This window comes from Podarcis vaucheri (genome assembly GCF_965113315.1).
Source record: "Podarcis vaucheri genome assembly, chromosome: 12".
In the NCBI taxonomy this organism is placed as follows: domain Eukaryota; kingdom Metazoa; phylum Chordata; class Lepidosauria; order Squamata; family Lacertidae; genus Podarcis; species Podarcis vaucheri.
Genome location: NC_138750.1, coordinates 17,582,886 through 17,609,965, shown reverse-complemented (window position 1 = coordinate 17,609,965; position 27,080 = coordinate 17,582,886). Strand labels below are relative to the sequence as shown.

The 27,080-nt window shown below is 43.5% G+C and overlaps 1 protein-coding gene across 1 annotated transcript in view; it reads left to right on the top strand.

The window, feature by feature from the left end:
• Positions 1 to 396: 396 nt before the first annotated feature.
• The window catches only part of LOC309515294 (collagen alpha-6(VI) chain-like), a 92,768-nt gene continuing 66,084 nt past the window's right edge, over positions 397 to 27,080 (top strand). The window contains exons 1-6 of the mRNA XM_082192956.1: positions 397 to 538; positions 3,263 to 3,306; positions 17,970 to 18,064; positions 19,614 to 20,243; positions 24,621 to 25,226; positions 26,296 to 26,859. Of these exons, the coding sequence (XP_082049082.1) occupies positions 17,998 to 18,064; positions 19,614 to 20,243; positions 24,621 to 25,226; positions 26,296 to 26,859 (1,867 nt within the window). The 5' untranslated portion in view covers positions 397 to 538; positions 3,263 to 3,306; positions 17,970 to 17,997. The remainder of the gene's footprint in view (positions 539 to 3,262; positions 3,307 to 17,969; positions 18,065 to 19,613; positions 20,244 to 24,620; positions 25,227 to 26,295; positions 26,860 to 27,080) is intronic.

The following is a 27,080-nucleotide window of genomic DNA, read 5'->3' as shown; positions in this document are numbered from 1 at the left end:
CCTGAAATGCTACCTAACAACATTTCGGGTTGGGGCTTTTGCTTTTGGCTGTCGCCTTATTTAATATGGTGAGCAGCCAGATACTCCTCTGCAAATAACCACTGCCAGTAGTTTTGCTATGTTATTTGGCTAGCGAAGTTGAGCTTGTGATAAGAGGCAGGGGGACTAACAGATGTGAGGGGAGGGGGATGAAAGAGAGGGGAATTCAGCATTCTGACCAGCATTTAAAAATAGATAAATTCACAAGAAACCAAGTACTTTTCCATCCAGTAATTTGCAGTCCAGTTGCACAGGGTGGAAGAGAGGAAATCCCCTCTGAAAATGCCACTATGGCCTTTGACTGTGGATTCAGAAATGATGATACTGTAACCAATATCAAGGGTGGGTGGTGCTGCTTGCTTTTCCAGGGAATTTGTTCCAATTTGCTGCCTTGGGAGAGGATTTATGGGATGTTGCTGACAATGCTGCTCATAAAAGGGGCCAGTCTTTCCTGAGCCACTTTGCGGTTGATGAAGTTGTGCAGCTACCTTGTCAATTGGTAAGTGTCTTCATTCATTGCTTGTCAGGGGTTGCTGAAGTTGTTGAGATCAAAACCCCCATTTTTTAAAGTTACTGTTTTGTCATAAGACTTTCCTGGGGTGTAGATGTTGAGGTGGCTTCCCCCCCGCCCCCCGCCCCTTGACATGATATACTAAAGAAAGACATTACTGACTGCAGATTTTACAGTCCAATTTGAAATGAGAGGTCGTGACCGTATGTGATTGCTTCAAAGTGTTCTTAGAAGCTCTGAATGTTTTTAATTGTTCCCATAATTATTTATTCAGTTTACATCCTGTCGTTCCTCCCAAAGGAGCCCAGGGTGTTTTAGAATTTTGAAAATAAGTTTGAAATGTGCTTTTATTTTGTTTAAAATTATACTGTTTTAATGTTTTGATGTTGCCTTAATAAATACTCTCTCAAAACTTAAGCTATTGCATTCTGGTATTGGAAACCTTTGTTTTAAGAATGCATAACTAACTCTTGTGCCCAATACATGTGTTCAGTACTTTACTCTAATTTTAAACACACACAAAATGTGCATAGTGTACGCTTTTGAATTTGAATCTTAACTCTTCGTTTGTGTTGCTGGCAATATTTGCTTTGTGGATATATACACCATTCTTTTCTACGCGTAGCATCATTCTGATACCATGCTCATTCCTTTCCTTTCCCTCCTGCGCAGTTCTTGAATATTTCACTGGCCTTCACAAGGGCAGAAAAAAGCATAAATATATCCTCCATAGATGTAATCTATTCACCGCTAAGCACTTTTTAAAGTCCTACTGATTTCCTAGGAGATTTAAGCACCTATTTAACTTTCCCTGGGTGACATTAGTTTAAAGGTACTAATCTATGACTGCTCAATGTAACAGTAACCGCTGCTTTGTGATCCTCTTATTCTGCAAAATCTTGAGGAGGGGGAAATGAGATTATTGCTGGAACACAACATGACTGTTGACATCCATGGTTTGTTTCTGTATGAATTTTCTTCTAGTACTGAGCATTCTATTACAGATTTGTCTATTGGTTGGTGCATACTGTCGATTCCCCTTCTTATAACATTGCAATTCTGTATACATCTTCTCAAAATTAAGTCCCACTGAGTCTATTAGGAGTTACTCCCAAGCAGAGACTGCAATTCTGTGCCCCCTTAACCTAAACTAGCCCCATTGAAATCAATGGGACTTCTGCGTAGATTGCGCTGTTAGCCTCTAGAGCAAACTAAGCGCACAGCAAAACTTCTTCAGCGGCACATTTCCCCCACTCAGTCTGGAAGTTTGTTTGGGCAAGGTATTCCAACAAAACGCACAATTTAAAATACAGATTCCGAACATATAAGGAATAATGCAGTCAGAAGCAGTGTCTGGGCGGAAATCGCAAACAATGTCCATGAAAATGCGGGTGTATGGCAACCCATCTCTGCAGTGCCATTTTTGGCGATTTTCCTTACAAATAGCTGAAAAGCTTTATTTTTTGTGTGAAATTACCCCAAAATTGGCAACCCTAATTTAGTAGATCACACCACAATTCATTTCTCTCCTCCCCTCTGCAATTATTGCTGTCACTGTGTAATAGAAGCGGAACTTTCACATACAGCTATCATCAGAGATTAAATGTGAGTGTCTTAATAGTAAAGTGAAAGCATTTGATTTTCATTTTTTGCTATATATGATCCATTCAAAAGTAAAACCAACTGGAGTTCCTTGGGGCTTACACCTAGGAGCCCGGGTGTGAGATTGCTGCCCTGCACACTGCTATCTCCATATTTTTCCCTGTCAGAGGACTATAAACGTAAGTTCCATTTGGTCCAGCATTCAGTTTTTCACAGTGGTCAGACAGGTCACAGTTCTCTTCCACTGAGAAGGACCGTCATTCAGTGGTAGAGCACACGCTTGCTTTGTAGAAGATCACAAGTTCATTCACCAGCATTTAAAGGTAGGGTTGGGAAGCCCTGCAGAACCTCTGCTAGTCAGTGCTGCCAGATAGATCAACAATCTAACATTCTCTATACAGTAACTTTCTATATTACAGAGCCAGGGTGGTGTAGTGGTTAAGAGCGGTGGACTTGTAATCTGGTGAACCGGGTTCGCGTCTCCGCTCTTCCACATGCAGCTGCTGGGTGACCTTGGACTAGTCACACTTCTTTGAAGTCTCTCAGCCCCACTCACCTCACAGAGTGTTTGTTGTGGGGGAGGAAGGGAAAGGAGAATGTGAGCCGCTTTGAGACTCTGTCGGGTAGTGATAAAGCAGGATATCAAATCCAAACTCTTCTTCTTCTTCTTCTTCTTCTTCTTCTTCCTCTTCCTCTTCCTCTTCCTCTTCTTCTTCTTCTTCTTCCTCATCCCCACCCCAATTAAACCTGGCAGTCAGAGAAGTTCCTTTTGGCCATTGTGGCTAATCACCATCAACAAGCTCATCCGCCATTAATTTCTCTAATGCTCTGTTAAAACCATCTAAGCTAGCGGACATCTCTACGCATTCATTGTGAGAGTGTACCCTTTTGACTGTCCTGAATCCAGCCCCTATCAGTTTCTCTGAGTGACACAAGGTTCAACTATTACGGAAGAGGGAGAAAATATTTCCTCCACATTGTGTACAATTTCATAAATTGTTATCATGCTATACTTTTAAAAAAAATTTTAAAAAATCCTCAAACCCTTGTTTTAAGGAAATGTGCTAAACCTGCTTGATTTTTTATTATTATTTCCTGCATGTTTTCCAGCTCCGTGATGTGCTTTTGGAGTTGGAGTGACCCAAAATACACAGGTAAGTCTTCTTCGTACTGCTGTTTTCTAACTCTATAAAATTACTGGTGGGGTGTGGTGATGAGAAATATATAGGCACTTCTTCTTCATCATTCTCTGATGCTTTGTTAGGAAATTGGGACAATTTTTTCTGTTTAAGACTCCTACTTTATTTATTTAAAGTAATAAATATACCTTGAAGCCAGATGTTGCAGCCAGATGTTCTACCTCTACCACCCAGGTTCCCCTCTCTTTTTTCCAGCTGATATTCAATACGCTCAGTGTTTGTTGGGCTGTTTGGTTATTGGGCTTAGCCCTGTCGTTATTGAACTGGAGTTTGTTTTTGTTTTTTTGTGGGAGTGTACATAAAATAATAATGAGAAAAATGTGTTTGAGTGGAGAACTTCAGGAGATTCATGCCTTGTGTCACTGAAGCATCCTTTGCAAGGAGAGACTTTGCCCTCCCGTTTCCTGTGGCCGCCTGCCATCACTAACAAAAAGTAAATGTACTTGTAAGTTGTCCCACATGTCTACTGTCAAAAGCCTGGCTCAGTGCCTAAATGTGGGCAGACTTTCTAGGCTAGCCAGGACAGTGTTTCTTGGAATGTAGTCCAGGCAATATCCAGGAGGACAATGCGTGAGCTTCTGTAATGATGTTCTGGCTCTGCAGTACGAAGCCCGGAAGATATACCTTGATCATGGACTCCAGCTGTCTAAAGCACTCCTTGGGTGCTTCGTATTGGGGAGGTTGCCTCGTGAGGAGAGGCAGAGATCGTGAAAGCACTAGCTGTGAAGTCTCTCCATCCCTATGCTTGTCACCTAACACATGGAAGGTGATTGCCTGGGGAGCCACTTGTATCTATGAAGGCTCCCCATCATCTTTAGAACTTAATAATAATAATAATAATAATAATAATAATAATAATAATAATAATACAGTGGTACCTCGGGTTACATACGCTTCAGGTTACATACACTTCAGGTTACAGACTCTGCTAACCAAGAAATAGTACCTCGGGTTAAGAACTTTGCTTCAGGATGAGAACAGAAATCGCACGGTGGCAGCAGGATGCCCCATTAGCTAAAGTGGTGCTTCAGGTTAAGAACAGTTTCAGATTAAGAACGGACCTCCGGAACGAATTAAGTACTTAACCCGAGGTACCACAATAATTATAATTATAATTATTTATTATTTATACCACACCCATCTGTCTGGGTTTCCCCAGCCACTCTGGGCAGCTCCCAACAGAATATTGTTGTTGTTTAGTCGTTTAGTCGTGTCCGACTCTTCGTGACCCCATGGACCAGAGCACGCCAGGCACTTCTGTCCTCCACTGCCTTCCGCAGTTTGATCAAACTCATGCTAGTAGCTTCAAGGACACCATCCAACCATCTCATTCTCTGTCGTCCCCTTCTCCTTGTGCCCTCCATCTTTCCCAACATCAGGGTCTTTTCCAGGGAGTCTTCTCTTCTCATGAGGTGGCCAAAGTATTGGAGCCTCAGCTTCACGATCTGTCCTTCCAGTGAGCGCTCAGGGCTGATTTCCTTCAGAATGGAGAGGTTTGATCTTCTTGCAGTCCATGGGACTCTCAAGAGTCTCCTCCAGCACCATAATTCAAAAGCATCAATTCTTCAGTGATCAGCCTTCTTTATGGTCCAGCTCTCACTTCCATACATCACTACTGGGAAAACCATGGCTTTTACTATACGGACCTTTGTTGGCAAGGTGATGTCTCTGCTTTTTAAGATGTTGTCTAGGTTTGCCATTGCCTTTCTCCCAAGGAGCAGGCGTCTTTTAATTTCGTGGCTGCTGTCACCATCTGCACTGATCATGGAGCCCAAGAAAGTAAAATCTCTCACTGCCTCCATTTCTTCCCCATCTATTTGCCAGGAGGTGATGGGCCCAGTGGCCATGATCTTCGTTTTTTTTGATGTTGAGCTTCAGACCATATTTTGCGCTCTCCTCTTTCACCCTCATTAAAAGGTTCTTTAATTCCTCTTCACTTTCTGCCATCAAGGTTGTGTCATCTGCATATCTGAGGTTGTTGATATTTCTTCCGGCAATCTTAATTCCGGCTTGGGATTCATCCAGCCCAGCCTTTCGCATGATGAATTCTGCATATAAGTTAAATAAGCAGGGAGACAATATACAGCCTTGCCGTACTCCTTTCCCAATTTGGAACCAATCAGTTGTTCCATATCCAGTTCTAACTGTAGCTTCTTGTCCCACATAGAGATTTCGCAGGAGACAGATGAGGTGATCAGGCACTCCCATTTCTTTAAGAACTTGCCATAGTTTGCTGTGGTCAACACAGTCAAAGGCTTTTGCATAGTCAATGAAGCAGAAGTAGATGTCTTTCTGGAACTCTCTAGCTTTCTCCATAATCCAGCGCATGTTTGCAATTTGGTCTCTGGTTCCTCTGCCTCTTCTAAATCCAGCTTGCACTTCTGGGAGTTCTCGGTCCACATACTGCTTGAGCCTTCCTTGTAGAATTTTAAGCATAACCTTGCTAGCATGTGAAATGAGTGAGATTGTGCGGTAGTTGGAGCATTCTTTGGCACTGCCTTTCTTTGGGATTGGGATGTAGACTGATCTTCTCCAATCCTCTGGCCACTGCTGAGTTTTCCAAACTTGCTGGCATATTGAGTGTTAACAGAATATTAGTAATAATAATAAAAAAGCGAAAAAACATCAAACATTAAAAACTTCCCTAAACAGGGCTGCCTTCAGGTGTCTTCTAAAAGTCAGACAGTTGTTTATTTCCTTGACATCTGATAGGAGGGCGTTCCACAGGGTGGGCGCCACTACTGAGAAGGCCCTCTGTCTGGTTCCCTGTAACCTCACTTCTCGCAGTGAGGGAACTGCCAGAAGGCCCTCAGAGGTGGACCTCAGTGTCTGGGCTGGATGATGGGGGTGGAGATGCTCTTTCAGGTATACTGGACCGAGGCCGTTTAGGGCTTTAAAGGTCAGCACCAACACTTTGAATTGTACTCAGAAATGTACTGGGAGCCAATGTAGGTTTTTCAGGACTGTGGTCTCGGCAGCCACTCCCAGTCACCAGTCTAGCAGATGCAGCTGTTAGCACACTTCCAGGCAGGCTGTTTATTCCCACAAAAGTTGCTTGTTATCCATCAGCTTCTGCAGTTGTCCCATGACAGGAAATGACAGGAAAGTGGGAGACAACCAAGAGTAGCCAGCAAAGCTGCATAATCTCAGCGTGAGGTTATGGGGATGAATGACCGATAAACAGAGAACATCGTATAAACCCATTGCAAGTTCAATAAAATACACTGGATGCTCGGGTTGCGAAAGTGACCCATGCGGAATGCACGTTTGCAACCCGCAGCATTTGCAACCTGCAGCGGCACGTCTGCGCACGCGCGGGTTGCCATTCGGCACTTCTGCGCATGCGCAAAGCATGATTTAGTGCTTCTGCGCATGCGCAACCCCTGAAACCCGGAAGTAACCCGTTCCGGTACTTCAGTGTTTCAGCGGTCCATAACCTGAAAAAAACACAACCTGAAGCATCTGTAACCCGAGGTATGACTGTAAAAGCTGGTCTGCACACTCCTCAAGGTAGCAGCTGCATGACTTTTCACTGGAGGGCTTCATTCTCTCCTGCCAACTTTGCAAACAGCCTATATATGAGTGTCAGAGACCCCTTCTCCAGAAATCAGAAGAAAGCTGGGGTTCCCTCTGGGTCTTTGCCTCTCCTCTTCCTGCTAACTCTTGTGACATGGTCACTGGCTTCTGGCCAGCTAGTCAGTCCCTCACAGGGTTCAGTGGGTGAGTTGGACTTGAGATGAGTACAAAAATAATAAGAAGAAAACTAAGTGAAAGGGCAGAGCACATCTAATTTAATATTCCCTTTCCTATCTACGAGGGATGCGGGTGGCGCTGTGGGTTAAACCACAGAGCCTAGGACTTGCCGATCAGAAGGTCGGCAGTTCAAATCCCTGCGATGGGGTGAGCTCCCGTTGCTCGGTCCCTGCTCCTGCCAACCTAGCAGTTCAAAAGCATGTCAAAGTTCAAGTATATAAATAGGTACCACTCCGGCGGGAAGGGAAACGGCATTTTCGTGTGCTGCTCTGGTTCGCCAGAAGCGGCTTAGTCATTCTGGCCACATGACCCGGAAGCTGTACGCTGGCTCCCTCAGCCAATAAAGCGAGATGAGCGCCGCAACCCCAGAGTGGACCTAATGGTCAGGGGTCCCTTTACCCTTTACCTTTACCTTCCTATCTACAGATTCTCATGTATAGCACAGTGACTTCCATGAGCACAACTGCACTCCCAGGATCTTTGCAAATAAATGGTCTGAGATGGGTTAATGAGGCACTGAAAGACAGAAGAAGTTTAAAAGAAAGGCTGGGTTTATAAAGATTCAGAAATTCAGAAGGGCAGTCAGTATATTTGCATGCAAAAGTGCCCAGGTCATCCCTGGTATCGCTAGGTAGCACTGGCCTCCTGCCTGAAAACCTAGAGACGCTGCAGTCAGTGTGTAGACAATATTGAGCTAGATGGATGCAATGGTTGAACTCATAACCATTAGTGTATCCAAGTTATTGGAACCGCTAATGAAAAATATGCATTTGTGGGAACATTTGTTTGTTCTGCAGAGGACTGAGAATTGGCTCTCGCTTGTGGCTTTTGGTTTCAAAGAAATTTGATTACCATTTGGCAAAGGACTTGATCCCTTACATCTGATAAAAACTCCATACTTCAAAACGGATGGACAAAATAAAAGGTTTATGGATGGATTTCAAATGGGGGAAAAATTATGAAACAGCTGTTGGATTTCGAAGCGGGGGGGGGAGAGAGTAGGACTGATTAGCCACACCAGAAGTATGTTAGAGTAAATAAAGATCAATCCTAACATGGGTGAATAAAATAGAGGGCAAGTTTCAATGTGCCAAATTGTGAGAGGACCGCTGCTTCTCCCATCCTGCCCTCATGACCTCATCTTTGTTTAGGTTCATGTCTTTTGTAATACTCTTAATAGACAGTGAAAGGAAAAACCAGTACAGTAAAATTATTTCCTACATCAGGCTTCGCATCCAGAAAAAATGCTGGCAATTGTTTTGTTTTTAACGTATTTTTTTTATTAAAGATTACTCGGTTTACAAAAGGATGTGTAATGTCTCTTTTTTCAAGTTACATTTTCTACAGATCAGTTTCATTTGTTGAGACATTAGTGTTACATCAGGAAGAAAAGGGGGAAAGAGGTGGAAGGGGCCATAGTGAGTAGGGGTGGTGTGGCGTGGCGATGTTTCCATTTTACTTAATGTATGTGTGGGGTTTTGTGTCAGAGTCGCTTGAGCAGGTTCTCTTTACTATTCGCTTGTGCTCCTTTGGTGGTGAGAGAAGTTGGGGTTCGCCTAGGGTCTGGCTGTTTGTCTGTGATTGGCCATAGTGAACTTCGTTTTCATGTGTGAGTGGGGTGGGTGGGTGTTTTTGAATCAGGTTAGCCAGATTGATTCGTATGCTGTTGGTGGATTCTTGTCGTTGTCTTGTTGGGTTGTGTATGGGATAAAAGGGAGCCATACCGGGGTGAAGGCATCTTCTTCCATTTGTCCCTGTGTCTGTTTCAGTTTATGAAGCCAGGGGTGGGGAATCTTTCTCAGCCGCCAGGTCAATTCCTTTTCTTGGCATCTTGGCGCCCACATGCCAGAAGTAGGAAGAGCCAAAAGCAAAAGTGTGCAGAGACATTCTGGCGCCTGAGGGGGAACGTCCTGCTGCCACCCCAGTGATGAGGGCGGGGAGGGGCGTGAGGCAAGGGCTGTTAAGGATAATGGTTTAATTCCCTGAAAGGGGAATGTTTGCTTATGTTGAATTGCTGTGTATTTTTAGCATGGGGTTTTTCCTTTGGCGGTAGCTCCCTCATGTGATTGGCTGACTGTGAGACATATGAGAGAAGCATTCCATTCTGTTGTGATTGTTATTCAAGTAACTGTTGTTTTAAACTGTTTTTCTGTTCTTCTGTCTCTCTCTGTGTGTGAGAGAGGTGGAATCTAGACACATAAAAAAGAAATGTTGTGAAAAGGCTTTTTTTAAAAAAAAGTTTTGAAATGTATATTGAATTTGCCATAGCTCACCACCACCATCTAGTGTCATCTAGTGTATAATGCACTTCACAACACACTTAAAACATTTTATTTGCAGCTATATAGCTGAGTCCAGAGAGAGAATGGCTGCTGAGAGAGGTTTCTCTGGATGTTGCCGAGGACAGTGTGTGTCAGTGTGGTCGGTTTGGGTTGTTCTTGTCAGTTATATATGTTTATGAAAGTCAAGTTCTTTTGAATATAAAGAGTCTGGACATTGCACATCATCAACATTTATTTACACACACACACACACACACACACACGGGCTTTCCCTCAAGACCTTGCAAAACCTCAAGAAGGAGCCATTCTCATAACCACCAACATTCTTACCTATGGATCCGGGGACATCAAAGGGGTGGAAGTGACAGAGAGAAAGAGCATCTCTCCTCCACTGGTCTGCGGCACACCAGAGAGCTGTGGAGACTGCTTCCTCAGTGCTGACCCAGCAATGCCAAGCTGGAGAAGAGGAGCAATGGCTCATATATGGTGGGAACGTAGAGAAATTTAAAAAAATGGGAAATGATATATAATGAATTGAAGAAAATGTTTTAAATGACATTTGTAAAAAAAAACCAGAAGCAGTTTTGTTAGGGATTATAGGACAAGACCTGCCAAGGAAAACAAAGAATTTATTTATGTATGCAACAACAGCCGCAAGAGTCTTGATAGCACAAAGATGGAAGAATGAGGAAACCCCGACAAAAGAAGAGTGGCAAGAGAAATGGATGAACTACGCAGAACTGGCTAAATTGACATACAAATTGTGAGATAAGGACACCTGTGACTTTAAAGAAGAATGGGAACTTTTCACACATTACTTAAAAAGACAACAAAATGAATTGGACTCCTTGGCAGGTTTTGAATAAACATACACAAATTTATTGATTGTTAACATAGTAAATAGATAATATGAGGATTTATACATTTTTATAGTATGCAGAGAAAAATTGAGAAATCAGAGAGAGGAGCTGAGGGAAGTCTGAGGGGGGAGGAAGGGAAGGCTTGATGGGGGGGTGGGGGGAATAGGGGGGAAAATAATGAATATGAGATGTTTTGATATTTTGTTACGTTGGAATTGTTAATAAAAAAATATTAGAGAGAGAGAGAGGAGGAGCAATGGCGACAGCATCAGTGCACCTCTCCTATGCTGGGCTCCAGCATGCGAGGGCGGCGAGGACAGCCCCTGTGGGGAGATGATCCCTGCAGCGTCAGCCATGTCAGTGACTCCCGCAGCAGGAGGGCCAGAGTTGCTGGTTCCAGCATGTCTTTGGGGACTGGGCTTGGCGGTAGCAACCCCTCCTCTTCTGCCTGCTCTCCAGCTGCCACTACAACCTGCAAAAGGGAGGAGGCCGGCAGCAGCAGCCCTGGAGAGGCTTGACCAGCTCTCCTTCCTCCTCCCAGAGGTCGGTGGCAGTTCTGGAAAGGGAAACATTCCCAGATTCAAACTGAAGTGGGGAATGCTTCTGTGAATCCAGGATTTCCCAGTAAAATTGGGACGGTTGCGAGAGTCTGCGTACTGGAGAGGTTTTGCCACTGGTCTCTCTCTGCCCCATAGTTACACTCTTGGACCCAGCTGGCCACAGATGCTAAACCTTGAGAAGGGAGGTTTCTCTGATTGCCATCATCATATCCTCAACTTTCATCTCTTCATCGTCAAACCTTTTATTGGCATCACATACAAACATCCAAAACAAATAAATACAGAATTACCACTTCCCCAGTGGCACAAAACATTTGCTAAAAGAAAGGAGGCAGTGCAGTCTATCATCACATCTCTAGGTCTCCAGGGAGATCAGACGTCTGCAGTCTATTTCGACGACAAAAAACCAAATAGAGATATTTAGCTACTAACCTGGTGAGCTCCTGATCATACCCCAGTAATAGAAAAAGTGTGACCTCCAACTCTGGTTTCCATTTGGGGATACAGAGTTGATCTAGAAATTGCTGACGGAGATCAGCATATACAGTGGTACCTTGGGTTACAGACGCTTCAGGTTACAGACGCTTCAAGTTACAGACTCCACTAACCCAGAAATAGTACTTCGGGTTAAGAAATTTGCTTCAAGATGAGAACAGAAATCCTGCTCCAGTGGCGCGGCGGCAGCAGGAGGCCCCGTTAGCTAAAGTGGTGCTTCAGGTTAAGCACAGTTTCAGGTTAAGAACGGACCTCCGGAATGAATTAAATACTTAACCTGAGGTACCACTGTAGTTTACAATTAAGAACCATACGTGTAAGGGTTTCCACCAGGTGGTCTTCACATGGGCAAGTTCTTTCTCCTTCCACCCTGCCTGAGAACCTTCCCCAAAGGAGGTTGAATGGATTTGAATTAAACCTGGCCATCAGTCAGTTGAAAAAAAAATAGGTTGGGTCTACTTTTCCTTTCCTTTTAGGGACACGGGTGGCGCTGTCGGTTAAACCACAGAGCCTAGGACTTGCCAATCAGAAGGTCGGCGGTTCGAATCCCTGCGATGGGGTGAGCTCCCGTTGCTCAGTCCCTGCTCCTGCCAACCTAGCAGTTCGAAAGCACATCAAAGTGCAAGTAGATAAATAGGTACCACTCTGGCGGGAAGGTAAACGGCACTTGTGTGCGCTGCTCTGGTTCACCAGAAGGGGCTTAGTCATGCTGGCCACATGACCCGGAAGCTGTACGCCGGCTCCCTTGACCAATAAAGCGAGATGAGCGCCGCAACCCCAGAGTCGGTCACGACTGGACCTAATGATCAGGGGTCCCTTTATCTTTACCTTTCCTTTCATAAATGCAATGAGGGAATTGCAGGTTGTATGTAATTGGACTCCTGAATTGAAGATGGTTGGACCAGATGGCCCTCAGGGTCCCTTCCAACTCCATGATTCTGTGACTCCGCTGGGCTTTTTATGGTTTCTTTTTGTTCTGCCTGATTAAGTTCATAAAGCCAGAGGGCAAAACAGAGATGTTTAAAAAGGCCAGATATTTCTCTGGCTCCAAGGAATTGCACAATGGGTTCTGCTCGTGTTTCTCAGCTCGCGCCATATGGCAGACTGCTTTTGAATCAGAGGAGAGCTTCAGAAACAGCTTCTGATATGCATGGAGGACTAATGTTCGAAGGAGACATTTTTTTAAAATCCCACTGGTCAAGCTCACGCCCCTTAGACTTCCTAAAGTGGCTCTTTGGATCTCAGTTACGACGCCTGAGTCACATTAATGGGAACTGGCTCGCATGCTTGGATGTGTATATTTTTAGTTCCGGAGTTCTCATAAGTTTTTGTGTGTGGCTCAAGGGAGCTCATCCAGTTGAAGAGGGGGTGGGATGCTAAAAGCACCCCATCCTCATTTTCCTCATTTCAGAGGGAGACCAGTCCTGGAAGGATCCTTCAAAAAAGTCCCATATGCTCAGAGACTTTGCTGTTGTTCATTGGGGGATATAAAAAGCCCAGAGCACTTGTTCTTTAGATGTCCCTTTTATGAAGAGGCACGTAGTGATACCATTGATCCCCTGCTGGTGAGGCTCGCTGACCTCCTGGAAAAGCAAAAATCTGACCTTTTCCTGTTGGCAAAGATCATAAGATGACCCGGAGGGTTGCCAGATTCAGTGTACAGATCTGTAGGCGCAGACCATCCCCCGACTCAAACTAGTTCGTTAAGAAAATCCCCAAACTCGGTTCCATGGGTGACTCTGAGTCATCTCTCTGTGGTAGCTTATCTTAAAGTTTTAAGTGTCTATACGCTTATCGCATTTATAAATTTTAAATTTATTGTTGTACGTTGTTTTAAATGTTTGTTTTCCTTCTGGAATTGCACTCCCAAGTGTGTTGCACTCCCAAGTTGGTCTCCGACCGTAATAAATTACAGTGGTACCTCGGGTTACATACGCTTCAGGTTACAGACTCCGCTAACCCAAAAATAGTACCTCGGGTTAAGAACTTTGCTTCAGGATAAAGAACAGAAATCGTGCTCCGGCAGCGCGGTGGCAACAGGAGGCCCCATTAGCTAAAGTGGTGCTTCAGGTTAAGAACAGTTTCAGGTTAAGAACGGGCCTCTGGAACGAATTAAGTACTTAACCCGAGGTACCACTGTATCTATCTATCTTCAGAGGGAGACCCAGGTATGTGCCTTCTTTTGCGTTGAAGGTGTTTGAGTTGACAGCCGGATGCGACCCAGGGCAGTGAGCTGGAGTCAACTGGTTTTCTAAGGCAGGAGAACAAATTGTATTTTAATGCATAAAAGTGGTACCGTTGAGCCAGTGTGCGGTGTAATGGTTATAGTGTTGGACTTTGACCTGGCAGATCAAGGTTCAAATCCCCGTTCTGCCACAAAACTCCCTGGTTGTTACAAGGTAGCTGCCAGGCGAATAGCTCAGAGAAACCAGGCACACCGTGAGTTTCTTAAGCGGTTCATGTATTAGCATCAAACAGAAAAACACAGAGATCCATAAAGTGTACTCCCACAAGGCTTGAGCTGTTGCGTAGTGTGCCCGATGCTTCCCACACCAACTCATTTTGTATGTGTCAGACCCTTCCTGCTGCCTACAATGGCTGCCAAGGGACCCTTTCTGTCTCTGTCAGGTTTTCTGCTCTGTGACGGGGATGAAATACCTGGTTTTAGGGGAAGGAAGGGGGTCTTGTAGGCTCTTTAAAAAAAATTCAATTAATTTCCCAAAAATATTTAGACAAACAAACATAAATCTCAACTGTATTTAAACCAATCTTAGTAACATTGTTAAGTAACTTCCTCAAGTCCCCCTACAGTGGTGCCTCCTGTAGCTTCCGGGGAGGAGGAAGGCAGTTTCGAATTACAGCAGGGCTTTGAGGAAGATAACAGCTCAGAGACAGGCGAACAGCCGAGTGATGCTGTGTTAGGAGGAGGGGAGACATGTTGAATGGTCTCTTTAAATTTGAAGGTTCATTATTGTTCCACAAGATGTGTATTTTTTTAAGGGCCAGAGCAAATAACGTGACCTAGTTTTACAGCTGTGAAGCAGTATAGCAGGTGCTGTTAAGGTGTGGTAATTAAGCTGTTGCGTATAGTATATAAAGAGCAGCACCTAGCTCTCTCAGTACCCTGGTGGATGGGTTGGTGGTTGGGTCATGCTTATTGATATATTTAATGTAAAAGGAGATTTTGTTTTTGTTATTAGAACCTAGCAAAAGTTATTTTGCGTTCTTTGTAATGTGTGGTCTCCCCAGCAAGCTCTCTACAGCAACTAATCTGCAAATAGCCAACAAGACAGAGCAACTAGCTGACACGTCACTGGATAGCATAACCGACCCCCTTTCTCCCAGAACGAGGCCTTCATTAAGGGTATGAGAACAATGGGCACAGAGACAATTGTCCATGGGCGAACGCCATAGAGGCTGGTGTTGTTGCTGGAATAGAAGGGGAAGGAGCTCAGTGAGAGCAGCACCATCATTGAGGAATGACTGGATTCCCTGTCTTTCATCGTGTTGGCTGAATAAACTCACACGTAAGAACTTTCTTGTTTCCTCCCTGCTTCTTGGGTGGGAGAAAATTGCTCAAGTCTGACACATCTTCTTCATCTTCACCTTTCACCCTTCACCCTTCACCTTTCACCCTTGACCCTTGACCCTTGTCCTGTTTTCCATCACCACAAACCTGGATCCATACTATCTTCTTCTGCACTCGCCCTGAAAGCCTCTTTGTCAGGCACTGTCCCTTACTTCTCCTCATCTAGCCAGTCCCCGAGACTGGGTGACCTCAGGTTTGACCTTTCACCCTTGACCTTTCACCCTTGACCCTTCACCTTTCACCCTTCACTCTTGACCTTTCACCCTTGACCCTTCACCCTTGACCCTTGACCCTTCACCTTTCACCCTTATATTTCACCCTTCACCCTTGACCTTTCACCTTTCACCCTTGACCCTTCACCCCTGACCCTTGACCTTTCACCTTTCACCCTTGACCTTTCACCCTTCACTCTTGACCTTTCACCCTTGACCCTTCACCTTTCACCCTTGACATTTCACCCTTCACCTTTCACCTTTCACCCTTCACCCTTCATCCCTGACCCTTCACCTTTCACCTTTCACACTTGACCTTTCACCCTTGACCCTTCACCTTTCACCCTTGACCTTTCACCCTTGTCCCTTGTCCTGTTTCCCATCACCACAAACCTGGATCCATCCTATCTTCTTCTGCACTCGCCCTGAAAGCCTCTTTGTCAGGCACTGTCCCCTACTTCTCCTCATCTAGTCAGTCCCTGACACTGGGTGACCTCAGGCTGGTCGCAGCCTCTCAGCCTAACCACCTTTGCAGAGTTGTTGTGAGGATGGTATGAGGAGGAGGAGAACCATGAACAACTTACTCCTTAACTTAAAGAAAACAAAAGAGATCATTGTGGACTTTAGGAAATATAAATTGAATATTCAGCCACTTATTTTTGAGGAGAAGTGTGTGGAACAGGTCTCGGTGTTTCAATTTCTGGGAATGGAGTTGAGAGATGATCTAACCTGGGGAGAAAACAGCAAAGACCTGTTTTCGGGGAAAATAATCTGTCAAAGGACCTGTTGATGGCATTTTACCATTGTACTGTTGAGAGTGTATTAACTTATGGTCTGTGTGTGTGGTTTGGGAGCTGCATGGTCAAGGAAAAAACAATGTTGTCCAGGGTTGTAAAGACTGCAGAGAGAATAACTGGGTGCACTCTTCCCACATTGGATCAAATCTATGCTTCCAGGTGCCATAAGAAAGCTGCAGAGATAGTGCAGGATAGTACGCAACCCGGAAATGATCTCTTTCAGATTCTGCCTTCTGGAAGAAGGTACAGGGTTATAAAGACTAGGACTAGCTGCCTGAGGAACAGTTTCTATTCAAATGTGATTTCGGTTTTAAATGCGGTGTAAGGTAGTCTCCTGCCAACCTAGCAGTTCGAAAGCACACCAAAAAGTGCAAGTAGATAAATAGGTACCACTCCGGCGGGAAGGTAAACGGTGTTTCCGTGCGCTGCTCTGGTTCACCAGAAGCGGCTTAGTCATGCTGGCCACATGACCAGGAAGCTGTATGCCGGCTCCCTTGGCCAGTAAAGCGAGATGAGCGCCGCAACCCCAGAGTCAGTCATGACTGGACCTAATGGTCAGGGGTCCCTTTACCTTTTTAAGGTAGTCTCTATGGGAGTATATTGTATTTAATTATGGGGTATCGGAGTTTTTAGGGGGCTAAACAGGCTGGGATAGCTGGGATAGCAGGCTTGTTGGTTTCTGAATGTCTGATGTAGATTTTCAGTTTCATTTTTCTGTATGGGACAATGACAATAAAGATTATCGTATCGTATCATATCGTATCATATTGTACACCACCTAGAACTCCTTGGAGGAAAAATTGGTATCAGAATAAAATTGCAGAGTTTTGAAAAATTGAAAAACAAAGTGCGAGATTGGCTCCATTATTACCAAATAATGGAGGCATACAATTTGGACAAAAAAGTTGGTTTCCAGGTGGAAAAATCAAAATTGGAAACAGAATTGTTAGACTCCAAAATTAAGACTTTGTCAAAAATGTATAACTTGCTGTTGAAATGGAATACTCAGGATGAAACGGTGAAATCAGCAATGATTAAATGGGCATAAGATGTTGGACATAACATAATGATGGCTGACTGGAAACAGTTATGGACCCCAGGTATGAAATTTACGGCATGTAATGCTCTAAGAGAAAACTTAATGAAAATGATTTATAGGTGGTACATGACACTAGTCAAGCTTGCAAAAATCTACCATTTGCCCGATAATAAATGTTGGAAATGTAACGAGATTGAAGGCACATTCTTTCACCTTTGGTGGTCATGCCCAAGGATTAAGACATTCTGGGAGATGATTTATAACAAAATAAAAAAGGTATTCAAATATACCTTCCTGAAGAAACCAGAGGCCTTTCTCCTGGGCATGGTCGGCTAATTGGTGACAAAGAAGGATAGAACTTTCTTTATGTATACCACAACAGCAGCAAGGATACTCATCGCAAAATATTGGAAGACACAAGATTTACCCACCCGGGAAGAATGGCAGATGAAGTTGATGGACTATATGGAATTGGCGGAAATGACTGGCAGAATCCGAGACCAGGGAGAAGAGTCAGTGGAAGAAGATTGCAAAAAATTTAAAGATTATTTACAGAAATACTGTAAAATCAATGAATGTTAGAAAAATGTTGGAATGAAATTACATGGCTTTAGTAGAAATGTTATAAGGAATTAAGTATAAATAGATTAATAGAGTATTAAAGGAAAAAATAAGGTTAGAATGAGTTAAGATAATTATAGGATAGTAAACAGAGGAAGATGGAAAGGAATTGCTGAAATAATTAATAGAAGTGGAATACAAAAAGGGAGGTGTGAGGAGGTCGTGGAAACAAGTGAATGAAAGATGGGATAATGAAATTGTCTGATTTATTTTATTGTTTTTGTTTTGTTTGGTTAGTTTAATGTATTGTGTTGTTGTTGTTTTTTAGTGTTTAAATTTTTGAGAAAAGTAATAAATATTATTTTAAAAAAATATATAAATTGGAATGCAACTAAAAAAAAGAAAAGAAAAGAAAAATTGGTATCAGTGAAATGAAATGAATGTGATTATGATGTCTCCCCCACCTCCAGATTTTTTCCTGGCTCATTTGTGCACAGAATGAAGATGTTTCTAATTTTTCTTCTGGTTACTCTCAGAGCACAGACGTCTACAGCACAGAGACCTGGTAATTCAGTATCCTTTTAAAAAAATGTAGCATGTCATATTTTGTGTTAAGATCAGTGGTTCTAAATAAACACAATTTTCACAATTTTCAATTGTCTCTATTTAAAGACACTGGTAGCATTGAGATAAATTCAACGGTGTAAATAAGTTTTGATGGATGTAACAATGGATTATTGAATGGTTTCGTTAATGCAAAATATGCAGGGATGTATGGTATGCAAAATGAACCACGGAAAAAGAAGGGAAGTCACTGGTTTAAGGTTGTCTAAATGGATATTTTGAAATGTAATTTAGAAAATTATATAAATTTTATTCAATTCTCAGTGGTCCTTACAGTCTGGTGGCAATTTAGATCATAAGCCCCTTTCAAATAGATATTTGGTAGTAGGTTTGCAGCGGGGGGGGGGAGAGAGAGAGACGGAGTTCAGGGCCGGCTCACCCATGTGGCAAGGTGAGGTGCCTCGGGTGGCAGGATTCGCAGGGGCAGCAGCAGATCTGGCCTCCAAGGAATGCATCATCCGCTGTTGCCACCACCATTGGCAGCAAGAGCCGAATCTGTTGTCTCCTTGGCAGCCCTCCCTCGATGCCATCTGTACAATAGGAGAGGATGCTAGTCTCCTCACACTCATAGGGAGGAAATGGTCGGGTCTGTTGTTCCCTGGGCACTGCACCCCCCCTCTCTTTTTTGCCTCAGGTGCCAAAATATATTGAGCCAGATCTGGGATAGCTACATGTGAAACTTTAGAAAACTGCACATGTATAGATGGCATTATCATTGTTATCCTTAATATTAAATTATTTTTAATGAGACAAGGATTCAGGGGCAGACAGCAGCAAGCCAGTTTTGTTTGCGTGGTGTGTAAATTAGGAGGACAAAGTGTGACCGCAGGGAAATGTGAGCCATGTTATAACATTTGATGCACTTAATTCTTCAAGATATTTTTACACTGCCCTTCATTTCTCTAGAGCAATTTACAAGAAAGACTAAAGCAATTTCAGTGTAAATACAAAGTACAATAAATTGAGGATACAAGTTCACAAGAGCAATAGATATATTGGTATATTTCTGACATCAGAGAATATTAACAAATAAAAGAGAATTCATGATAAACTGTATAATTTTTACACATTCGGTTTCCACTTCTTTTTATTTATTTATACCCTGCAATTGTCCCAGAAAAACCAGGACAACCTATTTTTTCTCATGAGGGGAAAAAATGGCAGCCATTTTGGGCACCGTGATCTCGTGCAATTTCATGCTGTGATTTCCCACAAGAAAAGCACTTTGGGGGCCACGATCTTGTGTGGTGCCCCAAAAGGCATGTTTTGGGGCACTATGTCCCCCCAAAACACTTTGGGGAGGGGAATCATGAGAGATCACAGCACCCTAAATGGCCGCCGTCCTCTCACAAGAAAGAAAAAATGAGAAGATGGGGTCCTGGAAGATGGGGTCCCGTTTTTTTACCTTCAATTTGTTGGAAGGTATGCTTATTGTCTGTGTAAAGCCCTGATAAGCTTATGCACTAAGTTTTTATTTTCTGCTTTCTCAGCCTCTGAATCTGCAGATATTGTCCTTTTGATCGACAGCTCTGATGCCCTTGGGAGAAGGGCTTTTCCATCTGTGAAATCCTTCGTTAACAGAATCATCAACAGCCTCCCAATTGGCCCAAACAGGTATCGAATTGCACTCGTGCAATACAGCGATGACGTGAAGGTTGAATTCCAGCTGGACGACTATAAAGCAAAGAACCCCATGCTGAACCAACTCAAAAAGGTTTCGTTCAAAGGTGGACCTTTAAGGACTGGGAATGCCATACGAAGGGTCCACGAGACGTTTTTCAGAAGCCCGAGAAAAGACAGGAGCCAGATTGTGGTGGTCACAACTTCAGCGACGTCGGATGATCCCGTGGAAGAAGCAGCAAGCCGATTGAGGCGGGATGGAATAAAAATAATCGCATTAGGAATCCAGGAGGCGTTGCCTCAAGCGCTGCAGTCAATAGCTACTCCTCCATTCCACTATAAATTTGGTACACCAAGGGATCTCCTAGCGTTTTCTCAAAACATGTCTGAAGTTATTGGAAAGGCAGCACAAATGGAGATTTTCACGGCCACGCCAACGCCTGCACCTCCAAGTGTGACAGAAAGTTTCACAGGAGCCGCTGGTCCTGTATCTCCAGAAGGTAAAGAAAACAAGGCAGCAGAATTTCAGAAACATGGGTCAGAAAATCCCAAACTTCCTCATAATAATTTTTATTAATTTTAACATATGAATTATAATACATACCACAAATCTTCATCATTTATACAATCTTTTTTTGGACTCCCCTCAGCACCTCTGCTGATCCACCATTTTAACCACTTCTTATTCATTTTAAAAATTCTTATTACCTTTAATTATCATAACTAATCCTCCTCCCCTTTATCCATTTTTGCAATAATTCCAATAATACTCGTCACAAAACTTCTTGCAAACCTACAAACGTAGTCCGGTCATCACAAATACTTTTCAAATAATCTGTAAATTTATTCCAGTCTTCTGTGAATTTCTGGTCCCGCTGATTTCGAATCCTTCCTGTTAGTTTGTCCAGTTCTGCATAGTCCATTAATTTCATCCTCCAATCTTCTTTCGTCGGTAATTCTTCTTGCTTCCATTTTTGGGCCAATAACATTCTTGCTGCTGTTGTTGCATAAAAAACATTCCTTTCTATTTATATCACTTCCTACAATGCCCAATAAGAATGCTTCTGGTTTCTTTATAAATGTCTATTTCAACATTTTTTTCATCTCATTATATATCATCTCCCAGAAGCTTTTCACCTTTTTACATTCCCACCACATGTGATAAAATGTTCCTTCTTTTTCTTTACATTTCCAGCATTTATTACTAACTTTGTACATTTTAGCTAATTTGACAGGTGTAATATACCATCTATGCATCATTTTCATCACATTTTCTTTTAAGGCATTGAATGCGGTAAATTTTAAACCTTCTTTCCATAATTTTATCCAATCACTCAGCTGTATATTATACCCAAAATCTTTAGCCCAATGAATCATAACCGACTTTACCTCTTTATCCTTCAAATGCCATTCAAGCAGCAATTTATACATTTTGGACAAAATTCAGAAAATCCCAAACTTGGACTGCATTCGCACCAAACTTTGGGAGCGCTATGATACCACTTTCATTGCCGTGGCTTCCACCCAAAGAATTCTGGGAGCGGTAGTTTGCTAAGGGTGCTGAGAGTGGTTGGGCGACCCCTGTTCTCCTCACAAAGTTAAAAGTCCCAGCCTTTGCTGGGATGAAGGATTGGTTGTTAAATCACTGCAGGAATTGTAGCTCTGTGATGAAGAATAAGCATCACCTAACGACGCTTTGATCCTTAACAAACCACAGTTCCCAGAATTCTTGGAGGCGGGGGAACTAGGAGTGTTGAAAGTGGTGTCATAGTGCTTGAAATGTATGATGTGAATGTTTCCTACACATACATATCACGTACATATCTAATGTGTCATGTTTGTATTTTTAAAAATGACACTGGGGTTGCAGTGTGTGGGGACGAGGGACAGTACATTCATTTGCCAGAGGGAAAAAGAGGCGAGCAATCTATTTCATCTCTGTGGGTCTCCAGCAAGGGCAGGATCCTGTAGCATACTTCGGCGACAAAAAATCAAATAGAGAAACTTAGCTACTGTCTTGGTGAGCTCCTGGTCTCTCCCCTGTAATAAGAAGCATATAACCTCTGGTTTCCATGTTGGAATACATTTTGTTGTTGTTGTTTAGTCGTGTCCGACTCTTCGTGACCCCATGGACCAGAGCATGCCAGGCACTCCTGCCTTCCACTGCCTCCCACAGTTTGGTTAAACTCATGCTGGTAGCTTCAAGAACATTGTCCAACCATCTCGTCTTCTGTCGTCCCCTTCTCCTTGTGCCCTCCATCTTTCCCAACATCAGGGTCTTTTCCAGGGAGTCTTCTCTTCTCATGAGGTGGCCAAAGTACTGGAGCCTCAGCTTCACAATCTGTCCTTCCAGTGAGCACTCAGGGCTGATTTCCTTCAGAATGGATCGGTTTGATCTTCTGGCAGTGCATGGGACTCTCAAGAGTCTCCTCCAGCACCATAATTCAAAAGCATCAATTCTTCCGCGACGATCAACCTTCTTTATGGAATACATAGATGGTCTAAGAATTGTTGGCGGAGATCATCATACATTTTACATTTAAGGGCCATGTGAGCTAGAGTTTCCACCAGGTGGGTGTCGCATGGGCAGATCCTATCTCCTTCTGCCATACCCGCAAACCTACCCCAAAGGAGGTTAGAAAGATTAGAATTGAACCTAGCCAGCAAAAAAGCCCTTCTTTCTTGCGGGTTAAACAAAAATTGTAAATAATTAAGGTTAAATTCCTGCGCCCAAAAGAGTCGAAAATAAAGATGGGAACATGTTTTTTCCGCAGCTGAGATTAGTTCCTGGCTCTCTTCAGCAGCACATATACTAAAATTGGAACAATACAGAGAAGATTAGCATGGCCCCTGCACAATGCAAAACAAATTAATCCATTCCAGACTTTTAAAAACAACCCCTAAAACAGCAATTTAACTTGAATTTTACTATCTAACGAGACTTTTGATCCATAAAATGAAAACTGTGTGGAACCCAGTTCAGCTACTGATTGATTGATTGATTGATTGTGTGACTACGAAAATGGATTAAAGCCCCCCATCCAAACAATGACTATCATCAGTGAAGATAAGATTTTTTTTATTTTTTTATTATCTACAATACTGTCTTATTTATTTTATAGCACAGTCTGGGGGGCTTTAATCCATTTCGCCGTCACACAATCAATCAATCAATCAATCAATCAATCAGTAGCTGAACTGGGTTCACACAGTCACAAAAAGAAATGAACCAAAAAAGCCTCAAAAGCAAAAACACAAAATAAATAGCAAAAATAAAAGTGCTAAACTTAATCCGTTCCGGAAGTCCCTTTGACTTCCAAAATGTTTGAAAACCAAGGCACAGCTTCTGATTGGTGCAGGCACTCCGGAAACAATAGCTGACAGCCGCATCGGATGTTCGGCTTCCAAAAAGTGTTCAAAAACCAGAACACTTATTTCTGGGTTTTCAGCGTTTGAGAACTAAGGTACCACTTTAGTTCCATTTCAATAAATGAGCATAGCTAAGTTAGGTCCATTAATTTCATTGAGTCTGCTCTTGAAATTTAGCTGGATATCACCCCAGGTGGAAATGCTCCAACTATTTATTCAAAGCTGCAGGGCAGAAATCTCTGACTTATAAGAAGAGCAGGAAAAAAGCTTGGCAGAATAATGTCCCGATTGCTGATTGTCTCGGCCTGAATCAGTGAGACTTTTTGCCAGCACAGCATGTCTAACCCCCTCTCTGTCCCCCTCTCTCAGACTTTGCATCCAACAGTGAAAGCAATTTCCTATCAATCCTCTCACACTTCCCTTAATGTTTGTCCCTTAAAGAGACACTGCACAACTCACCTGGCTCTTTCTTAGGAGAATGGAACTGGTCTCCCTAATAAGAAATCTGAAAGGTAACTCAGGGGATTTGAACCTTTCAGGCATATGGTGAAAAGCAGATTCGCAATTATCCTATTAGCTTGAAAAACAATCTGCAACTGTTTGTTGCCATCAGAATGCTAGCAGAGGTGGGGGCAGCGGCGGGAAGGAGGCAGAGGCTGGGCAAAAGTTTTGTGGGTCCCCGGGTCCCCAGGAACCCCTGGAGATGGTACCAGTGGGACTGGCTACCCATTTTCTGATATCTTGCTGACCCCTTTCCTTCCAAGAGAGAGCAACTTGATTCTCTTCCTGGTGGAGGGAGGGGGGGTTCAGCAAGTCTCTCCCCCCTAATGGCAGGAATGGCTTTGCTAAGCACATTCCCAAAGCAGTTCAGGAGACGGTGAATGCCTAGGACTGCTGAGTATTCTTTGTACACTTAAGAAACTTTAGCAAACAAACTGTGCGGTGGGGAGGTGGATTACTAATCATAGCTGTCAACTGTCCCTTATTTGGCGAGAAACTCCCTTATCCTAGCGCCGTGTCCCGCTGCTGTCCCTTATTGATGATGTCCCTTAAATTTCCCGGGTTTCAAAGGAAGCAGCTCCCCTCCCTACCGGCCAGGGAGGAGGGAGGCTCCAACTGTGTTGCTTGGCTGCGTTGTTCACCCAAGAAGGAGTCTCAGAACGACTGGGAGGTGGAGCTTGCATGCCTTGTGCCGATCAAATCGGCCGTGTTGCCTTGGGTCCCGCCTTTGCTCAGCGCTTCCCAGCGGAGAGGTGACGGTGGTTTTCCTTGCTGCATCCCCTTTGTCAGGTTGCTGCGCTGTGGGAACCACTGCTTGAGGCTTCATTTGGCTGCTGGCTGGGCTTTCTGCCTTTGGCTTGGAGGGGCTCAGAAGTTTTAGCATACCTGTGCCTGGAAAATCCCTTATTTTGGCTGCTGATCCCTTATTTTTGAGGCTGCTGGTCCCTTATTTTCAAATCTGTAAGTTGACAGCTATGTTACTAACGCTGTGCTATTCCCCCCCCCAGCTCTGACGTGCCATGAAAACTCAGTTGCAGACGTCGTATTTATTGTGGATGAGGGTGTTTCACAGGCGAACGCTGAACATATCAGAGAATTCTTGCAGAACACAGTAAACTCTCTCGACGTGAAGGAAGCATGCATAAGGATGGGCATTGTGACGTACAGCACGGAGGCCAAAGTATTAACTTCTCTGGGAGACGAAACGAAGAAAACAGACATTCTTCAGAAAATTAGGAGCTTTTCCCCTAAAGAAGGGAAATCTCATTTGGGTGCTGCAATTAACATGACCACAAAACGTGTTTTTGCCGACAGGAGAAGGAGTGTAGAGAAGGTAGCCACCATTATCACCCACAGGCCCTCGGATGATGATATAAGAGGGGCAGGTTCTCTCATTAGCAGGTCTGGGGTGACTGTCTTTGCCATCGGCGTTGAAAGAGCAGACGCCGCTCAGTTGACTCAGATTGTGTCAGATCCGCCAGAACGGAATATTATCAAACTGAAACAATTTTCCGAACTGCCCGGACAGGACACGACGTTTCACAAGAAACTCTTCAACAAAATAAAATACAGACTCTATATCCAACCTGAAATGAAAAAACAGCTCAAATCAGGTAAAGACATTGACGCAATCTGGTCCTAGCTTTGGTCTTTCAGCTCTTTGTTTTGAGGTTTCAAATATAATATAATAATAATAATTTATTATTTGTACCCCGCCCATCTGGCTGGGTTTCCCCAGCCACTCTGGGCGGCTTCCATAGAGACCAAAAATACACTAAAATGTCACACATTAAAAACTTCCCTGAACAGGGATGCCTTAAGATGTCTTCTGAATGTCAGGTAGTTGTTTATCTCTTTGACATCTGAAGGGAGGGTGTTCCACAGGGTGGATGCCACTACTGAGAAGGCCCTCTGTCTGGTTCCCTGTTACCTCACTTCTCGCAATGAGGGAACTGCCAGAAGGCCCTCGGTGCTGGACCTCAGTGTCCGGGCAGAACGATGGGGGTGGAGGCGCTCCTTCAGGTATACTGGGCCGAGGCCGTTTAGGGCTTTAAAGGTCAGCACCAACACTTTGAATTGTGCTCGGAAACGTACTGGGAGCCAATGTAGGTCTTTCAAGACCGGTGTTATATGGTCCTGGCGGCCACTCCCAGTCACCAGTCTAGCTGCTGCATTCTGGATTAATTGCAGTTTCCGGGTCACCTTCAAAGGTAGCCCCACGTAGAGCGCATTGCAGTAGTCCAAGCGGGAGATAACTAGAGCATGCACCACTCTGGCAAGACTCTGAAAAGACCACTGAACTGTGAAAAACTAACCTGTATAAATGTTTTCTCCTTTCTCCTTTTTTAATATATATATATATATTCTGCCTTCATTTTTTTTAACATTCTGCCTACCATATTTTTGATACCACAAACTCTGTCTGCATTTGGCCCTCTGCCTACATAGCTTTGAATACTATCATGCAAGCCCAATGCTTATCTTTCGGGTCCAATGTGACGATGGGGAACTTGTGGCTCTCCGAATATTGCCTAACTACAACTCCCATCATCCTTGTCCACTCACCATGTTGACTGAGGCTTATGGGACTTGGAGTCCAGCAACACTGGAGGGCGGCAGGTCCCCACCCAGACTGTGTTGAATTGACCTCTACTGACATAAAATCTCTCTATATTCTTGTAGGATGTATGGAGACAGAAAGGGCTGATATTTATTTTCTCCTTGATGATTCGTCAAGCATTCATGTCAAGGAGTTCGAGAAGATGAAGAATTTTGTGAGGAATGCTACTAAGCTGTTTACTATAGGACCTGATAATGTTCGATTTGGAGTTGTTCAGTATTCAAAAAATACTATCTTACCAATTAGACTTGGTCAGCACACCACCCGCATCAGTTTAGAAAAAGAAATGAATCATATCAGACGTAGAGCACTACGACAAACAAATACAGGAGCAGCTATAAATTTCACGCGGCCATTGTTTAAGGATGCAAGACAACAGTGTCGCGGCAATGTTCCCTGCTATCTCATTGTGCTGACGGATGGGAAAGCACATGATGACGTGAAGGTAGCTGCTCAGCTGCTGAGACAGGCAAATGTCAACATTTACGCCATTGGAGTGAAAAATGCCAGCAAAGAAGAGTTGTTTCATATTGCGGGCTCAACGTCAAGGGTTTACTTTGTGCAACAGTTTGAAGCCTTGGAAGAAATAAAAAATGTTGTTGTTCGGGACATATGCAATGAAAAGGGTAAAGAGAAATTCCATTGGTAATTCTTTCCATAAACAGAATAATAATAATATAATAATATTTTTTAATTTATACCCCACCCATCTGGCTGGGTTTCCTCAGCCACTCTGGGCAGCTCCCAACAGAGTATTAAAAATAGAATAAAACATCAAACATTAAAAACGTCCCTAAACAGGGCTGCCTTCAGATGTCTTCTAAAAGTCAGACAGTTGTTTATTTCC